Source organism: Pseudoliparis swirei, chromosome 14 (assembly GCF_029220125.1).
Source record: "Pseudoliparis swirei isolate HS2019 ecotype Mariana Trench chromosome 14, NWPU_hadal_v1, whole genome shotgun sequence".
Classification (NCBI taxonomy): Eukaryota; Metazoa; Chordata; class Actinopteri; order Perciformes; family Liparidae; genus Pseudoliparis; species Pseudoliparis swirei.
This window is the reverse complement of record NC_079401.1, coordinates 553870-576384: the sequence shown is the minus strand read 5'-3', so window position 1 is coordinate 576384 and position 22515 is coordinate 553870. Positions and strand designations below refer to the sequence as shown.

The 22515-nt window shown below is 50.8% G+C and overlaps 1 protein-coding gene across 1 annotated transcript in view; it reads right to left on the bottom strand.

Annotated features, from left to right (window-relative positions):
- Window positions 1-3632: 3632 nt before the first annotated feature.
- The window catches only part of f2 (coagulation factor II (thrombin)), a 26640-nt gene continuing 7757 nt past the window's right edge, over window positions 3633-22515 (bottom strand). The window contains exons 7-15 of the mRNA XM_056431242.1: window positions 21285-21421; window positions 20906-21199; window positions 5277-5387; window positions 4920-5046; window positions 4567-4734; window positions 4322-4495; window positions 4068-4246; window positions 3887-3957; window positions 3633-3818 (exon numbers count right to left, since the gene is read on the bottom strand). Of these exons, the coding sequence (XP_056287217.1) occupies window positions 3666-3818; window positions 3887-3957; window positions 4068-4246; window positions 4322-4495; window positions 4567-4734; window positions 4920-5046; window positions 5277-5387; window positions 20906-21199; window positions 21285-21421 (1414 nt within the window). The 3' untranslated portion in view covers window positions 3633-3665. The remainder of the gene's footprint in view (window positions 3819-3886; window positions 3958-4067; window positions 4247-4321; window positions 4496-4566; window positions 4735-4919; window positions 5047-5276; window positions 5388-20905; window positions 21200-21284; window positions 21422-22515) is intronic.

The window sequence follows — 22515 nt, the reverse complement described above, 5'->3', positions numbered from 1 at the left end:
AGTATAGTTGTAAAAGTATAAGTATAGTTGTATAAGTATAAGTACAGTTGTATAGTTGTATAAGTATAGTTGTATAGGTATAAGTATAGTTGTATCAGTATAGTTGTATAGTTGTATAAGTATAGTTGTAAAAGTATAAGTATAGTTGTATAGTTGTACAGGTATAAGTATAGTTGTATAAGTATAGTTGTAAAAGTATAAGTATAGTTGTATAAGTATAGTTGTATAGTTGTATAAGTATAGTTGTATAGGTATAAGTATAGTTGTATAGTTGTACAGGTAGAAGTATAGTTGTATAAGTATAGTTGTATAAGTATAAGTATAAGTGGACCAGTGAGGCTCTGGAGGATCTACGGGCGTGCTTGGACTGTACTGACTGGGATGTCTTCAGGACTGCTACCAACAGCCTGGATGAGTACACAGAGGCTGTAACTTCCTACATCAGCTTCTGTGAGGACAGCTGTATTCCATCCAGCTCCAGGGTGAGTTATAACAACGACAAACCCTGGTTCACAGCGGAGCTCAGGAAGCTAAGACTGCAGAAGGACCAGGCATTCAGGAGTGGGGACAAGGACCTGTACACAGAGTCAAAATACAGGTTTAGCAAGGCGGTGAGAGATGCTAAACGACTGTACTCTGAGAAACTGCAACAGCAGCTCTCAGCAAACGACTCTGCTTCTGTCTGGAGAGGGCTCAGGCAGATCACCAACTACAAGCCCAAATCACCCCACTCCATGAACAATGTGCTTCTGGCAGACGAGCTCAATGAGTTCTACCGCTTTGAAAGACAATGGAGCAGTCCTGAGACAATCCCCACAGCCCCATCAACAAGCCACAGACCATCAGCCCACCTCCCCAGCCCATCAGGGGCTCACACCTCTGGAGCACCCTCCATCAACTCAGCGACGCCCCTCGTCATCCTGGAGAGAGACGTCAACAGGCTGTTCAAAAAGCAGAACCCCATAAGCAGCGGGCCCGGACTCCGTCTCCCTCCACCCTGAAGCACTGTGCTGACCAGCTGTCTCCGGTGTTCACCGACATCTTCAACACCTCCCTGGAGACATGCCACGTTCCAGCCTGCTTCAAGGCCTCCACCATCATCCCCGTCCCAAAAAAACCCAAGATCACAGGACTCAATGACTACAGGCCCGTCGCCCTGACCTCTGTGGTCATGAAGTCCTTTGAACGCTTGGTCCTGTCACACCTCAAGACCATCACCGACCCACTCCTGGACCCCTGCAGTTCGCCCACAGAGCCAACAGGTCTGCAGACGACACAGTCAACATGGCCCTTCACTACATCCTCCAGCATCTGGACTCCCCAGGAACCTACGCCAGGATCCTGTTTGTGGACTTCAGCTCTGCTTTCAATACAATCATCCCGTCCCTGCTGCAGGACAAGCTCTCCCAGCTGCACGTGCCCGACTCCACCTGCAGGTGGATCACAGACTTCCTGACCGACAGGAAGCAGCACGTGAGGCTGGGGAAACACGTCTCAGGCTCCCGGACCACCAGCACGGGTTCCCCCAAGGCTGTGTTCTCACACCTCTGCTGTTCTCCCTGTACACCAACAGCTGCACCTCCAGTCACCAGTCCGTCAAGCTCCTAAAGTTCGCGGATGACACCACCCTCATTGGACTCATCTCTGGTGGGGACGAGACCGCCACAGGTGGGAGACTGACCACCTGGTGACCTGGTGCAGCAAGAACAACCAGAAGCTCAACACACTAAAGACAGTGAAGATGGTTGTGGATTTCAGGAGGAATGCAGCCCCACCCGCCCCTCTCATCCTGTGTGACTCCCCCGTCGACGCTGTGGAGTCCTTCCGCTTCCTGGGCTCCATCATCACCCAGGACCTCAAGTGGGAGCTGAACATCGGCTCCATCACCAAGAAGGCCCAGCAGAGGATGTTCTTCCTGAGGCAGCTGAGGAAATTCAACCTGCCAGGAAGATGATGGTACAATTCTACGGCCATCGTTGAGTCCATCATCTGCTCCTCCATCACCGTCTGGCACCCTGCAGCCACAGCCAAAGACAAGCGCAGGCTGCAGAGCATCATCCGCTCGGCCGAGAGGGTTATCGGCTGCAATCTGCCTTCCCTCCAGGTCCTGTTCACTTCCAGGTCACTGAAGCGGGCCAGAAAGATTGTCGCTGACCCTCCCACCCTGGACACTCCCTGTTCGAGTCCCTCCCCTCTGGGAGGAGGCTGCGGTCCATCAGGACAAAGACCACCCGCCACACCAAAAGCTCTTTCCCGTCGGCAGTCGGGCTCATCAATGGAACCCGGGACTGACTGACTGTCACCCCAGGACTACCACCTCTTCTTCCACCTTCCTCTCTCCTCCTTCTTCCCGCTCCTTCCTCTTCCTCCTCCTCCCTCCTCCTTCTTCTTCCCTCCTGGAGGCCTCCTCCACACGTCACTTTAACATGCACTTTAACTTGAGGCCTCCTCCACACATGCCACTTTATTTGCATGCACTTTAACTTAAACACACGCCACGCGTAACATACACTTTTAACTAAAACACACCACTTGAAGCACACACCCAAACACTTTCACATTATTTGTTGTCTTTCTGTCGTGTTGATTGTTGTTTGTTTGTCATGTCCAAATGTTGCACCTTCTGCCAAAAAAAATTCCTCGTTTGTGTAAACATTCCTGGCAATAAAACTGTTTCTGATTCTGATTCTGATTCTGATAGTTGTATAAGTATAGTTGTATAGGTATAAGTATAGTTGTATAGGTATAGTTGTATAGGTATAAGTATAGTTGTATAGTTGTATAAGTATAGTTGTATAAGTATAGTTGTATAAGTATAGTTGTATAGGTGTATAGGTATAGTTGTATAGGTATAAGTATAGTTGTATAGTTGTATAGGTATAACTATGGTTGTATAAGTATAGTTGTATAGGTATAGTTGTATAGTTGTATAGGTATAAGTATAGTTGTATAGGTATAACTATGGTTGTATAAGTATAAGTATAGTTGTATAGGTATAGTTGTATAGGTATAACTATGGTTGTATGGTTGTACAGGTATAAGTATAGTTGTACAGGTATAACTATGGTTGTATAAGTATAAGTATAGTTGTATAGGTATAGTTGTATAGGTATAAGTATAGTTGTATAGGTATAAGTATAGTTATATAGTTGTATAGGTATAAGTATAGTTGTATAGGTATAAGTATAGTTGTATAGTTGTATAGGTATAAGTATAGTTGTATAGGTATAAGTATAGTTGTATAGGTATAGTTGTATAGGTATAAGTATAGTTGTATAGGTAAAACTATGGTTGTATGGTTGTACAGGTATAAGTATAGTTGTATAGGTATAACTATGGTTGTATAAGTATAAGTATAGTTGTATAGGTATAAGTATAGTTGTATAGTTGTATAGGTATAAGTATAGTTGTATAGGTATAGTTGTATAGGTATAACTATGGTTGTATGGTTGTACAGGTATAAGTATAGTTGTATAGGTATAACTATGGTTGTATAAGTATAAGTATAGTTGTATAGGTATAGTTGTATAGTTGTATAAGTATAGTTGAATAAGTATAGTTGTATAGTTGTATAGGTATAACTATGGTTGTATGGTTGTACAGGTGGTTGATGATGTAATCAGACGCACACATAAGCTCCGCCTCCAGGCTTGTCTTTATTGACCTCATGGGGAGCTGCTCCCCGCGTGGTCGATCATCTTCCTCATCCAGCGGTTCATCCTGAACAGGTGTGTGTAGAAGCCGTACTTCCCGTCGCGGTCGCAGCCTTCGCCCCACGACACGATGCCCATCTGGTACCAGCGGTCCTCGGCCGGGTACTGAAACCAGAACACAGCGGTCAGCCGGGGCCCCCCTGGTGGCGAGGCTCCGAAGGTGCAGCGCTCACCTTCATCACGAACGGGCCGCCGCTGTCTCCCTCACAGGCGTCTCCACTCTTGGCGTCCTCTGGTTTATAACCTGCAACACAACCTGCCGTGAGCTAACGCTAATGCTAACGCAGAACATGCTCACCGGGCTGGTCCAGTTGGACCCAGTCTGGACTCCAGGACCTGCGGGGCGAAACTCACCAGCACAGAACATGTTGTTGGTGACCTTGACCGACGTGGACATGTGGCAGGTGTCCTGGTCTACGATGGGGAGGTGGACTTGCTGGAGCACGACGGGGAGATTCCTGGCGGAGGGGTTCCAGGTCTCCTTCAGGTTCCCCCAGCCGGTCACTCGCCCTTTGTAGCCTTCGTTCATCAGACTGTTGGAGCAAGGAGAAGATTCAGGAAGTGGGCCGTGAAGGTCCGATGGGGAACCGGGGGCCCGTTGGTCTTACGTCAAGGCCACCTTCTTGGTGGGGAGGCAGATGGGGTGGATCTCATTGGTGAAGACCACCGGCCGCCTCAGGTGCAGCAGCGCGATGTCCCGGTTCAGGTTCTCCTTCCAGTTGTACTTGGGGTGCACGATGATCTCGCTGATTGCCACGATCTTCTCGGTGCCGCGCTCGAACCTGGACCAGAGGCCATGAGTACCTGCAGCACCCCCCCCCCCCCACACACACACACACACAGCAGGTCTTACTTGGCCCGGTTGTGCTTCCCCAGGCGCACCAGGATGTCCTCGGCCGTGAAGTTCTTGTTCCAGGGCGGGTACAGGATGCAGTGGGCGGCGGTCAGGATCCACTGGTCACTGATGAGGCTGGCGCCGCACAGCAGCTCCTGAGGACTCCGCTTGTACAGCATCACCTGCCTGACCGGGACAGGGGTCACGAGACCAGGAGGCATGAGACCAGGAGTCATGAGACCAGGAGTCATGAGACCAGGAGTCATGAGACCACGAGGCATGAGACCAGGAGTCATGAGACCAGGAGTCATGAGACCACGAGTCACGTGATCACGAGTCATGAGACCGTGTGGTGGGTTTGGGGTCGTTACCACGGCGCTGAAGCCACTTCGGCATCTTTCCCGCCAACGATCCGACTCTCGCGGTACGACTCCAGCAGCTCGTCTTCATTTGCGTCCTTTTTGTTCTGCTTCTCAAACAACGGCCGCTCGCCACACACTGGACACAAGAAACACTCAACCAGGTAACCAGTCAGTCAACCAGGTAACCAGTCAGTCAACTAACCAGTCAGTCAACTAACCAGTCAGTCAACCAGGTAACCAGTCAGCCAACTAACCAGTCAGTCAGTTAACCAGTCGGTCATTACAGCCGTTAACTGGGTAGCAAAGGAGTCAGCTAGTTACTGAGTTGGTTAACTAGTTAGTGAGTTAACTAATTGTTGCTCTCACCGCTCTCTCCCTGTCCGAAGGTCCGAGGATTGAAGAAGGTTCTCCTGGCGGGTTTGAGGACGGAGCGTCCTTCTGTCCCCGAGGTCAGGAACTCCTGGACCAGAGAGTCCTCTGGGACAGACAGGGGAGGGGGTCACCAGGGAGGTACTAGTACTCTGTGGTAGGACTACACATCACCAGGGAGGTACTAGTACTCTGTGGTAGGACTACACATCACCAGGGAGGTACTAGTACTCTGTGGTAGGACTACACTTCACCAGGGAGGTACTAGTACTCTGTGGTAGGACTACACATCACCAGGGAGGTACTAGTACTCTGTGGTAGGACTACATGTCACCAGGGAGGTACTAGTACTCTGTGGTAGGACTACACGTCAACAGGAGGTACTAGTACTCTGTGGTAGGACTACACATCACCAGGGAGGTACTAGTACTCTGTGGTAGGAATACACTTCACCAGGGAGGTACTAGTACTCTGTGGTAGGACTACACGTCACCAGGGAGGTACTAGTACTCTGTGGTAGGACTACACGTCAACAGGAGGTACTAGTACTCTGTGGTAGGACTACACGTCACCAGGGAGGTACTAGTACTCTGTGGTAGGACTACACGTCACCAGGGAGGTACTAGTACTCTGGTAGGACTACATGTCACCAGGGAGGTACTAGTACTCTGGTAGGACTACACGTCACCAGGGAGGTACTAGTACTCTGTGGTAGGACTACACGTCACCAGGGAGGTACTAGTACTCTGGTAGGACTACACGTCACCAGGGAGGTACTAGTACTCTGGTAGGACTACACGGTCACCAGGGAGGTACTAGTACTCTGTGGTAGGACTACACGTCAACAGGAGGTACTAGTACTCTGTGGTAGGACTACAAGGTCACCAGGGAGGTACTAGCATTCTGTGGTAGGACTACACGGTCACCAGGGAGGTACTAGTACTCTGTGGTAGGACTACACGTCACCAGGGAGGTACTAGTACTCTGGTAGGACTACATGTCACCAGGGAGGTACTAGTACTCTGGTAGGACTACACGTCACCAGGGAGGTACTAGTACTCTGTGGTAGGACTACACGTCACCAGGGAGGTACTAGTACTCTGGTAGGACTACACGTCACCAGGGAGGTACTAGTACTCTGGTAGGACTACACGGTCACCAGGGAGGTACTAGTACTCTGTGGTAGGACTACACGTCAACAGGAGGTACTAGTACTCTGTGGTAGGACTACAAGGTCACCAGGGAGGTACTAGCATTCTGTGGTAGGACTACACGGTCACCAGGAGGTACTAGTACTCTGTGGTAGGACTACACGTCACCAGGGAGGTACTAGTACTCTGTGGTAGGACTACACGGTCACCAGGAGGTACTAGTACTCTGTGGTAGGACTACACGTCACCAGGGAGGTACTAGCATTCTGTGGTAGGACTACACGTCACCAGGAGGTACTAGTACTCTGTGGTAGGACTACACGGTCACCAGGGAGGTGCTAGTACTCTGTGGTAGGACTACACGTCACCAGGAGGTACTAGTACTCTGTGGTGGGACCACGTCACCAGGGAGGTGCTAGTACTCTGTGGTAGGACTACACGTCACCAGGAGGTACTAGTACTCTGTGGTAGGACTACACGTCACCAGGAGGTACTAGTACTCTGTGGTAGGACTACAAGGTCGCCAGTGAGGGGCTAGTACTCTGTGGTAGGACTACGTCAACAGGAGGTACTAGTACTCTGTGGTAGGACTACACATCACCAGGGAGGTACTAGTACTCTGTGGTAGGACTACACGTCAACAGGAGGTACTAGTACTCTGTGGTAGGACTACACGTCACCAGGAGGTACTAGTACTCTGTGGTAGGACTACAAGTCACCAGGGAGGTACTAGTACTCTGTGGTAGGACTACACGTCACCAGGGAGGTACTAGTACTCTGTGGTAGGACTACACATCACCAGGAGGTACTAGTACTCTGTGGTAGGACTACACATCACCAGGAGGTACTAGTACTCTGTGGTAGGACTACACGGTCACCAGGGAGGTACTAGTACTCTGTGGTAGGACTACAAGGTCACCAGGGAGGTACTAGTACTCTGTGGTAGGACTACACGTCACCAGGGAGGTACTAGTACTCTGTGGTAGGACTACACGTCACCAGGAGGTACTAGTACTCTGTGGTAGGACTACACGGTCACCAGGGAGGTACTAGTACTCTGTGGTAGGACTGCACGGTCACCAGGGAGGTACTAGTACTCTGTGGTAGGACTACACGTCACCAGGGAGGTACTAGTACTCTGTGGTAGGACTACACGTCACCAGGAGGTACTAGTACTCTGTGGTAGGACTACACGGTCACCAGGGAGGTACTAGTACTGTGTGGTAGGACTACAAGTCACCAGGGAGGTACTAGTACTCTGTGGTAGGACTACACGGTCACCAGGGAGGTACTAGTACTCTGTGGTAGGACTACACGTCACCAGGGAGGTACTAGTACTCTGAGTTAGGACTACACGGTCACCAGGGAGGTACTAGTACTCTGTGGTAGGACTACACGTCACCAGGGAGGTACTAGTACTCTGAGTTAGGACTACACGGTCACCAGGGAGGTACTAGTACTCTGTGGTAGGACTACATGTCAACAGGGAGGTACTAGTACTCTGTGGTAGGACTACACGTCACCAGTGAGGTACTAGTACTCTGTGGTAGGACTACACGTCAACAGGGAGGTACTAGTACTCTGTGGTAGGACTACACGTCACCAGGGAGGTACTAGTACTCTGTGGTAGGACTACACATCACCAGGGAGGTACTAGTACTCTGTGGTAGGACTACACGGTCACCAGGGAGGTACTAGTACTCTGTGGTAGGACTACACGTCACCAGGAGGTACTAGTACTCTGTGGTAGGACTACACGTCACCAGGAGGTACTAGTACTCTGTGGTGGACTACACGACACCAGGAGGTACTAGTACTCTGTGGTAGAACTACACGTCACCAGGAGGTACTAGTACTCTGTGGTAGGACTACACGTCACCAGGAGGTACTAGTACTCTGTGGTAGGACTACACGTCACCAGGGAGGTACTAGTACTCTGTGGTAGAACTACACGTCACCAGGAGGTACTAGTACTCTGTGGTAGGACTACACGTCACCAGGGAGGTACTAGTACGCTGTGGTAGGACTACACGTCACCAGGGAGGTACTAGTACTCTGTGGTAGGACTACACGTCAACAGGAGGTACTAGTACTCTGTGGTAGGACTACACGTCACCAGGGAGGTACTAGTACTCTGTGGTAGGACTACAACGTCACCAGGGAGGTACTAGTACTCTGTGGTAGGACTACACGTCACCAGGAGGTACTAGTACTCTGTGGTAGGACTACACGGTCACCAGGGAGGTACTAGTACTCTGTGGTAGGACTACACGTCACCAGGAGGTACTAGCACTCTGTGGTAGGACTACACATCACCAGGAGGTACTAGTACTCTGTGGTAGGACTACACGTCACCAGGGAGGTACTAGTACTCTGTGGTAGGACTACACATCACCAGGAGGTACTAGTACTCTGTGGTAGGACTACACGGTCACCAGGAGGTACTAGTACTCTGTGGTTGGACTACACGTCACCAGGGAGGTACTAGTACTCTGTGGTAGGACTACACGTCACCAGGAGGTACTAGTACTCTGTGGTAGGACTACACGGTCACCAGGGAGGTACTAGTACTCTGTGGTAGGACTACAAGGTCACCAGGGAGGTACTAGTACTCTGTGGTAGGACTACACATCACCAGGGAGGTACTAGTACTCTGTGGTAGGACTACAAGTCACCAGGGAGGTACTAGTACTCTGTGGTAGGACTACAAGGTCACCAGGGAGGTACTAGTACTCTGTGGTAGGACTACAAGGTCACCAGGAGGTACTAGTACTCTGTGGTTGGACTACACGTCACCAGGGAGGTACTAGTACTCTGTGGTAGGACTACACGTCACCAGGGAGGTACTAGTACTCTGTGGTAGGACTACACATCACCAGGGAGGTACTAGTACTCTGTGGTAGGACTACACATCACCAGGAGGTACTAGTACTCTGTGGTAGGACTACACGTCACCAGGGAGGTACTAGTACTCTGTGGTAGGACTACACGTCACCAGGAGGTACTAGTACTCTGTGGTAGGACTACACGTCACCAGGGAGGTACTAGTACTCTGTGGTAGGACTACACGTCACCAGGGAGGTACTAGTACTCTGTGGTAGGACTACACGTCACCAGGGAGGTACTAGTACTCTGTGGTAGGACTACATGTCACCAGGAGGTACTAGTACTCTGTGGTAGGACTACACATCACCAGGGAGGTACTAGTACTCTGTGGTAGGACTACACGTCAACAGGAGGTACTAGTACTCTGTGGTAGGACTACACGTCACCAGGAGGTACTAGTACTCTGTGGTAGGACTACAAGTCACCAGGGAGGTACTAGTACTCTGTGGTAGGACTACACGTCACCAGGGAGGTACTAGTACTCTGTGGTAGGACTACATGTCACCAGGAGGTACTACATTACATTACATGTCATTTAGCAGACGCTTTTATCCAAAGCGACTTACAATAAGTGCATTTCAACCTAGAGTACAAACTAAGAACAACAAGAATACAGGAAGTAACATTTCCTCAACATAGTCGAACTACAAAAGTACCATAAGTAAGTGCTATCTAAGTGCCACTGAAGTGCTAATCTGTGTTTTAATCCAGATATAGTCGGAAAAGGTGTGTTTTCAGTCTCCGACGGAAGATGTAGAGACTTTCTGCTGTCCTGATGTCAGTGGGGAGCTCGTTCCACCACTGAGGAGCCAGGACAGCAAACAGTCTGGATTGGTGATTAGCTCGGTGCAGTAGTCACAAGTCGATTGGCTGTTGCCGAGCGGAGCGAACGTGCGGCGTACGGTGCGACCATATCCCGGATGTAGACGGGCCCGATCCGTCTAGAGCACGCACGCCAGGACCAGTGTTTTGAAGCGGATGCGTGCAGCCACCGGCAACCAGTGGAGAGAGCGGAGGAGCGGAGTGGTGTGGGTGAATTTCGGGAGGCTGAAGACCAGTCGAGCTGCTGCATTCTGGATGAGCTGCAGGGGTCGGATGGCCTTAGCAGGTAGACCAGCCAGGAGGGAGTTGCAGTAGTCGAGGCGTGAAATGACCAGAGCCTGGATCAGAACCTCGCGCCTTCTGAGTAAGAAGAGACGATTCCTGATGTTGTGCAGCATGTACCTACAGGAACGCGTCGCAGCGATGTTGGCCGTCAGGAGAGTTGACTGTCGAGTGTCACCCGAGGTTCCTGGCAGTCCGGTAGGCCAACACAGAGCTGTTGAAGGTGATAGTCAGGTCGTGGGGGGGAGCCTTTCCTGGAAGGAATAGTAGCTCAGTCTTGTCAGGGTTGATCTTCAGGTGGTGAGCAGACATCCACTGAGAGATGTCAGTCAGACAGGCAGAGATTCGTGCCGCCACCTGTGTTTCGGACGGTGGAAACGAGAAGATCAGTTGGGTGTCATCAGCATAGCTATGGTAGGAGAAGCCATGCTGATGACAGAGCCGAGAATTTGTATACAGAGAGAAGAGGAGGGACCCAGGACGGAGCCTTGAGGAACCCCAGTAGTGAGAGGACAAGGATCAGACACAGATCCTTCCAAGTTACCCGTAGGTGCGGTCTTTAAGGTAGGAAGAAAAGAGCGAGTGCAGTGCCTGAGATCCCCAGGTCCTGAAGAGAAGAGATCAGGATCTGGTGGTTCACGGTGTCAAATGCTGCAGAAAGGTCGAGAAGGATAAGGACAGAGGAGAGGCTGCTCTAGCAGTGTGAAGCTGCTCAGAGACAGCAAGGAGGGCCGTCTCTGTCGAGTGGCCGGCCTTGAATCCAGACTGGTGAGGGTCAAGAAGGTTGTTACTGTGGAGATAGGAGGACACTTGGCTCAAGATAGCTCGCCCAGAGTTTTGGAGAGAAAAGGAAGAAGAGACCGGTCTGTAGTTGCTGACTTCAGACGGTCGAGCGTGGGTTTCTTCAGGAGAGGGTTGACTCGCCTCCTTCAGAGAGTTAGGAAACAGCCAGTTGAGAGGGAGCTGTTAATAAGATGGGTGAGGAAGGTCAGAAGGTCAGGAGCAATAGCCTGGAGAATGGGAGACGGACGGGGTCAAGGCGCAGGTGGTCGGTCGGGCGGAGGTCACCAAGCTAAGAACTTTATTGGGAGACAAGGTGAAAAGAGGAAAGAGGGGATGAAGAAGAAGTGTTGGTGAGGTGATAGAAGATGGATTTGTAAAGGAGGAGCGTATGTCGTCTATCTTGTTTGTAAAGTAGTCGACAAAGTGGCTCGCAAAAGGGTGGAAGGAGGAGGGGACAGGGGAAGGAGGTTGGAAAAGATAGAGAAGAGTTTTTGGGGTTAGAGAAGGAAGACTGAATTTTGGTCAGGTAGAACGAGCTTTTGGCTGCAGAGATAGAGGAAGAGAAGGAGGAGAGAGATTGATAGAAGAGCAAGTCTTCCGCTTGATTCGACGGCGCCATTTTCTTTCCGCCGGGTGGCTCTCGGCCCGAGTCCGACAACCACGGAGCCGGAGAGGATTTAACCGGTCGTGTCTTAAAAGGACAAAGAGAATCAAGAGATGAAGACAGGAAGAGAGGAGAGGAGGTGCAGAGTTAGGATGCATGAGTGAGAAGCAGTCAGTTGAGGGGAGAGCAGATAGGACAGAGGAGGCCAGAGAGGAGGGGCAGAGGGTGCGAATGTTGCGGCGTACAGGTGCTAGTACTCTGTGGTAGGACTACACATCACCAGGAGGTACTAGTACTCTGTGGTAGGACTACACGGTCACCAGGGAGGTACTAGTACTCTGTGGTAGGACTACAAGGTCACCAGGAGGTACTAGTACTCTGTGGTTGGACTACACGTCACCAGGGAGGTACTAGTACTCTGTGGTAGGACTACACGTCACCAGGAGGTACTAGTACTCTGTGGTAGGACTACACGGTCACCAGGGAGGTACTAGTACTCTGTGGTAGGACTACACGTCACCAGGGAGGTACTAGTACTCTGTGGTAGGACTACACGTCACCAGGGAGGTACTAGTACTCTGTGGTAGGACGACACGTCACCAGGAGGTACTAGTACTGTGTGGTAGGACTACAAGTCACCAGGGAGGTACTAGTACGCTGTGGTAGGACTACACGTCACCAGGGAGGTACTAGTACTCTGTGGTAGGACTACACGTCAACAGGAGGTACTAGTACTCTGTGGTAGGACTACACGTCACCAGGAGGTACTAGTACTCTGTGGTAGGACTACACGTCACCAGGGAGGTACTAGTACTCTGTGGTAGGACTACACGTCACCAGGAGGTACTAGTACTCTGTGGTAGGACTACACGTCACCAGGGAGGTACTAGTACTCTGTGGTAGGACTACACGTCACCAGGAGGTACTAGCACTCTGTGGTAGGACTACACATCACCAGGAGGTACTAGTACTCTGTGGTAGGACTACACGTCACCAGGGAGGTACTAGTACTCTGTGGTAGGACTACACATCACCAGGAGGTACTAGTACCTGTGGTAGGACTACACGGTCACCAGGAGGTACTAGTACTCTGTGGTTGGACTACACGTCACCAGGGAGGTACTAGTACTCTGTGGTAGGACTACACGTCACCAGGAGGTACTAGTACTCTGTGGTAGGACTACACGGTCACCAGGGAGGTACTAGTACTCTGTGGTAGGACTACAAGGTCACCAGGGAGGTACTAGTACCTGTGGTAGGACCACACATCACCAGGAGGTACTAGTACTCTGTGGTAGGACTACAAGTCACCAGGGAGGTACTAGTACTCTGTGGTAGGACTACAAGGTCACCAGGGAGGTACTAGTACTCTGTGGTAGGACTACAAGGTCACCAGGAGGTACTAGTACTCTGTGGTTGGACTACACGTCACCAGGAGGTACTAGTACTCTGTGGTAGGACTACACGTCACCAGGGAGGTACTAGTACTCTGTGGTAGGACTACACATCACCAGGGAGGTACTAGTACTCTGTGGTAGGACTACACATCACCAGGAGGTACTAGTACTCTGTGGTAGGACTACACGGTCACCAGGGAGGTACTAGTACTCTGTGGTAGGACTACACGTCACCAGGAGGTACTAGTACTCTGTGGTAGGACTACAAGGTCACCAGGGAGGTACTAGTACTCTGTGGTAGGACTACACGTCAACAGGAGGTACTAGTACTCTGTGGTAGGACTACACGTCACCAGGGAGGTACTAGTACTCTGTGGTAGGACTACATGTCACCAGGAGGTACTAGTACTCTGTGGTAGGACTACACGTCACCAGGGAGGTACTAGTACTCTGTGGTAGGACTACAACGTCACCAGGAGGTACTAGTACTCTGTGGTAGGACTACACGTCAACAGGAGGTACTAGTACTCTGTGGTAGGACTACACGTCACCAGGAGGTACTAGTACTCTGTGGTAGGACTACAAGTCACCAGGGAGGTACTAGTACTCTGTAGGACTACATGTCACCAGGGAGGTACTAGTACTCTGTGGTAGGACTACACATCACCAGGAGGTACTAGTACTCTGTGGTAGGACTACACATCACCAGGAGGTACTAGTACTCTGTAGGACCACGGTCACCAGGGAGGTACTAGTACTCTGTGGTAGGACTACACGTCACCAGGGAGGTACTAGTACTCTGTGGTAGGACTACACGTCACCAGGAGGTACTAGTACCTGTGGTAGGACCACGGTCACCAGGAGGTACTAGTACTCTGTGGTAGGACTACACGGTCACCAGGGAGGTACTAGTACTCTGTGGTAGGACCTACACGTCACCAGGGAGGTACTAGTACTCTGTAGGGACTACGGTCACCAGGAGGTACTAGTACTCTGTGGTAGGACCACGTCACCAGGGAGGTACTAGTACTGTAGGACTACATCACCAGGGAGGTACTAGTACTCTGTGGTAGGACTACACGTCACCAGGGGGGTACTAGTACTATGTGGTAGGACCACACGTCACCAGGGAGGTACTAGTACTCTGTGGTAGGACCACACGGTCACCAGGAGGTACTAGTACTCTGTGGTAGGACTACATCACCAAGGAGGTACTAGTACTCTGTGGTAGGACTACACGTCACCAGGGAGGTACTAGTACTCTGTGGTAGGACGACACGTCACCAGGAGGTACTAGTACTCTGTGGTAGGACTACACGTCACCAGGGAGGTACTAGTACTCTGTGGTGGACCACATCACCAGGAGGTACTAGTACTCTGTGGTAGGACTACATCACCAGGGAGGTACTAGTACTCTGTGGTAGGACCACACGTCACCAGGAGGTACTAGTACTCTGTGGTAGGACCACATCACCAGGAGGTACTAGTACTCTGTGGTAGGACCACATCACCAGGAGGTACTAGTACTCTGTGGTAGGACTACGGTCACCAGGAGGTACTAGTACTCTGTGGTAGGACTACACATCACCAGGGAGGTACTAGTACTCTGTGGTAGGACTACACGGTCACCAGGGAGGTACTAGTACTCTGTGGTAGGACTACACGTCACCAGGGAGGTACTAGTACTCTGTGGTAGGACTACACGTCACCAGGAGGTACTAGTACTCTGTGGTAGGACTACACATCACCAGGAGGTACTAGTACTCTGTGGTAGGACTACAAGGTCACCAGGGAGGTACTAGTACTCTGTGGTAGGACTACACATCACCAGGAGGTACTAGTACTCTGTGGTAGGACTACACATCACCAGGGAGGTACTAGTACTCTGTGGTAGACCACAAGACCACCAGGAGGTACTAGTACTCTGTGGTAGGACTACACATCACCAGGGAGGTACTAGTTCTCTGTGGTAGGACTACAGGTCACCAGGAGGTACTAGTACTCTGTGGTAGGACCACACATCACCAGGAGGTACTAGTACTGTGGTGGGACTACATCACCAGGCTGTGGTAGGACTATCACCAGGAGGTACTAGTACCTGTGGTAGGACCACAAGGTCACCAGGGACTAGTACTCTGTGGTAGGACTACAAGTCACCAGGAGGTACTAGTACTCTGTGGTAGGACCACATCACCAGGAGGTACTAGTACGTCACCAGGGAGGCTAGTACCTGTGGACACCAGGAGGGTACTAGTACTCTGTGGTAGGACCACACGTCACCAGGAGGTACTAGTACTCTGTGGTAGGACTACAGTCACCAGGGAGGTACTAGTACTCTGTGGTAGGACCAAGGTCACCAGGAGGTACTAGTACTCTGTGGTAGGACTACACGGTCACCAGGGAGGTACTAGTACTCTGTGGTAGGACTACACGTCACCAGGGAGGTACTAGTACTCTGTGGTAGGACCACAAGGTCACCAGGAGGTACTAGTACTCTGTGGTAGGACTACACGGTCACCAGGAGGTACTAGTCTGTGTGGGACTACAAGGTCACCAGGGAGGTGCTAGTACTCTGTGGTAGGGACTCACCAGGAGGTACTAGTACTCTGTGGTAGGACTACACGTCACCAGGAGGTACTAGTACTCTGTGGTAGGACTACACGTCACCAGGGAGGTACTAGTACTCTGTGGTAGGACTACACGTCACCAGGGAGGTACTAGTACTCTGTGGTAGACCAGGGAGGTACTAGTACTCTGTGGTAGGACCACACGTCACCAGGAGGTACTAGTACCTGTGGTAGGACTACGTCACCAGGAGGTACTAGTACTCTGTGGTAGGACTACACGTCACCAGGAGGTACTAGTACTCTGTGGTGACCACACGTCACCAGGGGAGGTACTAGTACTCTGTGGTAGGACCACACGTCACCAGGAGTCACCAGGGAGGTACTAGTACGTGGTAGGACTACGTCACCAGGGGTACTAGTACTGTGGTAGGACTACACGTCACCAGGAGGTACTAGTACTCTGTGGTGGGACTACACGTCACCAGGAGGTACTAGTACTCTGTGGTAGGACTACACATCACCAGGAGGTACTAGTACTTGGGACTACTGTCACCAGGAGGTACTAGTACTCTGTGGTGTCACCAGGGATACTCTGTGGTAGACTACACGTCACCAGGAGGTACTAGTACTCTGTGGTGGGACTACACGGTCACCAGGAGGTACTAGTACTCTGTGGTAGGACTACAAGGTCACCAGGAGGTACTAGTACCTGTGGTAGGACCACATCACCAGGGAGGTACTAGTACTCTGTGGTGGGACTACACAGTCACCAGGAGGCTCTGTGGTGCCAGGAGGTACTAGTACTCTGTGGTAGGACTACACAGTCACCAGGGAGGTACTAGTACTCTGTGGTAGGACTACACGTCACAGGAGGTACTAGTACTCTGTTGGGACCACACGTCACCAGGAGGTACTAGTACTCTGTGTAGGACTACACGTCACCAGGAGGTACTAGTACTCTGTGGTAGGACTACACGTCACCAGGAGGTACTAGTACCTGTGGTGGACTACCGTCACCAGGAGGTACTAGTACTCTGTGGTAGGACTACATCACCAGGAGGTACTAGTACTCTGTAGGACTCACAGGGAGGTACTAGCACTCTGTGGTAGGACTACACACACAGGGAGGTACTAGTACCTGTGGTAGGACTACACCATCACCAGGGTACTAGTACCTGTGGTAGGACCACATGTCACCAGGAGGTACTAGTACTGTGGTAGACCACACGTCACCAGGGATGTACTAGTACTCTGTGGTAGGACTACAAGGTCACCAGGGAGGTACTAGTACTCTGTGGTAGGACTACACGTCACCAGGGAGGTACTAGTACTCTGTGGTAGGACTACACGGTCACCAGGGAGGTACTAGTACTCTGTGGTAGGACTACACGTCACCAGGGAGGTACTAGTACCTGTAGTACCTGTGGTAGGACCACATCACCAGGAGGTACTAGTACTCTGTGGTAGGACTACATCACCAGGGAGGTACTAGTACTCTGTAGGACTACATCACCAGGAGGTACTAGTACTCTGTGGTAGGACTACACATCATCAGGAGGTACTAGTACTCTGTGGTAGGACTACACGTCACCAGGGAGGTACTAGTACTCTGTGGTAGGTTTTTTTTTTTTCGCGTCAGCTGTAGCGTCAGCGTGACGAAGACTCGGAGGACAAAGACATAGGAGTCTTCCGTTGGAGTCTTCGGGGGTGAGTCTTTTCCCCATTTATTTGTGAATATGTGTCTTTTCCATACCTGTCGTATCTCTCACTGTAGTTACTATAGGACTCGTTCATTCATGTACCGAACCCCTCCTCTGTTATCCTTCCCACCGTTCTACTCACACCCAGCACCTGGTCACAGGAGGCCTCTGAACTGTCAGTCAGCCAACCGCAAGGCCGACTTCATCTCTGGCTTTGCTGTGGAGCAGTCGCTGACTTCCTGGCTCTCACTGAGACCTGGATCACAGCAGACAACACGTCTACCCGGCTGCCCTCTCTGCTCTTCTCCTTTAGCCACACACCCAGACCCTCTGGTCGGGGTGGAGGTACAGGTTTACTCATCTCACCCACATGGTGTTTCTGTCCCTACCCGCTTCCACTCTTTATCCCACTGACTTTTGAGTTTCATGCGGTGACCGTTACTCATCCGTCAAACTTCACATTGTTGTTCTCTACGTCCCCTGGTTCTTTGGGAGATTTCTTGGACGAGCTAGACCCTCCCATCGAACGGAACACGGCCCCCGCTCATCCTTCTGGGTGACTTTAACATCCAGACAGAGAAGTCATGTGATCTCTTACTCTTACTGTCTTCCTTTAACCTCTCACTCAGTCCCTCCCCTCCTACTCACAAAGCCGGCAACCACCTTGACTACATTTTCACAAGAAACTGCTCTACCTCTAACCTCACTGTGACTCCTCTCCATGTCTCTGACCACTTCTTCATCTCTTACTCTCTCGCGCTCTGGTACTAACAACCCACCCATATCTACAGACTCTGCACCTGTACCCGCAACATTCGCACCCTCTGCCCCTCCTCTCTGGCCTCCTCTGTCCCATCTGCTCTCCCTCAACTGACTGCTTCTCACTCATGCATCCTAACTCTGCCGCAGACACTCTCCTCTCTTCCCTGTCTTCATCTCTTGATTCTCTTTGTCCTTTTAAGACACGACCGGTACTGAAATCCTCTCCGGCCTCGTGTTTGTCGGACTCGTGCGGCCGAGAGAGCCACCCTGACGGCGGAAAGAAAATGGCGAAATCGAATCAAGCGGAAGACTTGCTCTTCTATCAATCTCTCCTCTCCTCCTTCTCTTCCTCTATCTCTGCAGCCAAAAGCTCGTTCTACCTGACCAAAATTCAGTCTTCCTTCTCTAACTCCAAAAACTCTTCTCTATCTTTCCAACCTCCTTGATCCCCCTGTCCCCTCCTCCTTCCACCCTTTTGCGAGCCACTTTGTCGTTACTTTACAACAAGATAGGCGACATACGCCCTCCTTTACAAATCCATCTTCTATCACCTCACCAACACTAACTTCTTCATCCCCTCTCTTTCCTCTTTTCACCCCTTGTCTCCCAATCAAGTTCTTAGCTTGGTGACCTCCGCCCGACCGACCACCTCGCCCTGACCCCGTCCGTCTCCCATTCTCCAGGCTATTGCTCCTGACCTTCTGACCTTCCTCACCCATCTTATTAACAGCTCCTCTCAACTGGCTGTTTCCTAACTCTCTGAAGGAGGCGAGTCAACCCTCTCCTGAAGAAACCCGCTCGACCCGTCTGAAGTCAGCAACTACAGACCGGTCTCTCTTCTTCCTTTCTCTCCAAAACTCTGGAGCGAGCTATCTTGAGCCAAGTGTCCTCCTATCTCCACAGTAACAACCTTCTTGACCCTCACCAGTCTGGATTCAAGGCCGGCCACTGACAGAGACGGCCTCCTTGCTGTCTCTGAGCAGCTTCACACTGCTAGAGCAGCCTCTCTCCTCTGTCCTTATCCTTCTCGACCTTTCTGCAGCATTTGACACTGAACCACCAGATCCTGATCTCTTCTCTTCAGGACCTGGGGATCTCAGGCACTGCACTCATCTTTTCTCTTCCTACCTTAAAGACCGCACCTACGGGTAACTTGGAGGATCTGTGTCTGATCCTTGTCCTCTCACTACTGGGGTTCCTCAAGGCTCCGTCCTGGGTCCCTCCTCTTCTCTGTACACAAATTCTCGGCTCTGTCATGTCATTCGCTCGCATGGCTTCTCCTACCATAGCTATGCCGATGACACCCAACTGATCTTCTCGTTTCCACCGTCCGAAACACAGGTGGCGGCACGAATCTCTGCCTGTCTGACTGACATCTCTCAGTGGATGTCTGCTCACCACCTGAAGATCAACCTGACAAGACTGAGCTACTATTCCTTCCAGGGAAAGGCTCCCCCACCCACGACCTGACTATCACCTTCAACAGCTCTGTGTTGGCCCCTACCGGACTGCCAGGAACCTCGGGGTGACACTCGACAGTCAACTCCTGACGGCCAACATCGCCATGCGACGCTGCGTTCCTGTAGGTACATGCTGCACAACATCAGGAGAATCGTCCTCTTCTTACTCAGAAGGCGCGCAGGTTCTGATCCAGGCTCTGGTCATTTCACGCCTCGACTACTGCAACTCCTCCTGGCTGGTCTACCTGCTAAGGCCATCCGACCCCTGCAGCTCATCCAGAATGCAGCAGCTCGACTGGTCTTCAGCCTGCCGAAATTCACCCACACCACTCCGCCTCCGCCTTCCACTGGTTACGGTGGCTGCTCGCATCCGCTTCAAAACACTGGTCCTGGCGTACACGTGCTCTAGACGGATCGGGCCCGTCTACATCCGGGATATGGTCACACCGCACACCCGGCACGTTCGCTCGCTCGGCAACAGCCAATCGACTTGTGACTCCTGCCTCGAGCTAATCACCGAAATCCAGACTGTTTGCTGTCCTGGCTCCTCAGTGGTGGAACGAGCTCCCCACTGACATCAGGACAGCAGAAAGTCTACATCTTCCGTCGGAGACTGAAAACACACCTTTTCCGACTATATCTGGATTAAAACACAGATTAGCACTTCAGTGGCACTTAGATAGCACTTACTTATGGTACTTTTGTAGTTCGACTATGTTGAGGAAATGTTACTTCCTGTATTCTTGTTGTTCTTAGTTTGTACTCTAGGTTGAAATGCACTTATTGTAAGTCGCTTTGGATAAAAGCGTCTGCTAAATGACATGTAATGTAATGTAGGACTACATGTCACCAGGAGGTACTAGTACTCTGTGGTAGGACTACACGTCACCAGGGAGGTACTAGTACTCTGTGGTAGGACTACAAGGTCACCAGGGAGGTACTAGTACTCTGTGGTAGGACTACACGTCACCAGGAGGTACTAGTACTCTGTGGTAGGACTACACGGTCACCAGGGAGGTACTAGTACTCTGTGGTAGGACTACACGTCACCAGGGAGGTACTAGTACTCTGTGGTAGGACTACAAGGTCACCAGGGAGGTGCTAGTACTCTGTGGTAGGACTACAAGGTCACCAGGGAGGTACTAGTACTCTGTGGTAGGACTACAAGGTCACCAGGGAGGTGCTAGTACTCTGTGTAGTACTGGTAGTTACCGCACAGCTCCAGGTCGCAGTAGTCCATGGTCAGGTTTCCGGCCACCTCCACGTAGCACCAGGGCCCCTCCGGGTCGTGGTCCGGGTTGCGGCACTTGTTCCCCGGCAGGTCGACCTCTGGGATGAAGTCCTTGTCCTCGCGGAGGCTCTGGACCTCCGGAGAGGACCAGCGCAGGCAGCGGTGGCCCCCCAGAGTGACCTCCAGCTCGCCCACATAGTCCAGGCCCGAGTTGGCCAAGCACTCGCCCGACGGGGCTCGGGTCGGCGCCGCGGTGGCCGGAACAAAGTCCTGACCTTCAGGGATGGGCAGGGTCAGTCCCGGAATGGGTCGGACCGGGTCGGAGCCTTTAGGATCTGGCTCTTACGAGCGGGTACTTGCCACATGTGGGGACTTTGCAGGTCTCCTTCTGGACTGTGGGGTCCTTGGTGAAGCACCAGGGTCCCTCTGGCCGGCGGTCCGGGTTCCGGCAGAAGTTCTTCTGCAGAACGCTGTTTGGTTCTGAAGCGTTGAACTCCCTGGGACACACCGGGGTTCGCCAGGTACGAGTTACTAGTGTATTACTTCTAGTGTGGGTCACTAGGAACTAGTTACTAGTGTATTACTTCTAGTGTGGGTCACTAGGAACTAGTTACTAGTGTATTACTTCTAGTGTGAGTCACTATGTACTAGTTACTAGTGTCTTACTTCTAGTGTGAGTCACTATGTACTAGTTACTAGTGTATTACTTCTAGTGTGAGTCACTATGTACTAATTACTAGTGTATTACTTCTAGTGTGGGTCACCAGGGACTAGTTACTAGTTACTAGTGTATTACTTCTAGTGTGAGTCACTATGTACTAGTTACTAGTGTATTACTTCTAGTGTGGGTCACTAGGTACTAGTTACTAGTGTATTACTTCTAGTGTGAGTCACTATGTACTAGTTACTAGTGTATTACTTCTAGTGTGAGTCACTATGTACTAGTTACTAGTGTATTACTTCTAGTGTGGGTCACTAGGTACTAGTTAATAGTTACTAGTGTATTACTTCTAGTGTGAGTCACTATGTACTAGTTACTAGTGTATTACTCCTAGTGTGGGTCACTAGGTACTAGTTACTAGTGTATTACTTCTAGTGTGGGTCACTAGGTACTAGTTCCTAGTGTATTACTTCTAGTGTGGGTCACTAGGTACTAGTTACTAGTGTCTTACTTCTAGTGTGAGTCACTATGTACTAGTTACTAGTGTATTACTTCTAGTGTGGGTCACTAGGTACTCGTTACTAGTGTATTACTTCTAGTGTGGGTCACTAGGAACTAGTTACTAGTGTATTACTTCTAGTGTGAGTCACTATGTACTAGTTACTAGTGTATTACGTCTAGTGTGAGTCACTATGTACTAGTTACTAGTGTATTACTCCTAGTGTGGGTCACTAGGTACTAGTTACTAGTGTATTACTTCTAGTGTGGGTCACTAGGTACTAGTTCCTAGTGTATTACTTCTAGTGTGGGTCACTAGGTACTAGTTACTAGTGTCTTACTTCTAGTGTGAGTCACTATGTACTAGTTACTAGTGTATTACTTCTAGTGTGGGTCACTAGTTACTAGTTACTAGTGTCTTACTTCTAGTGT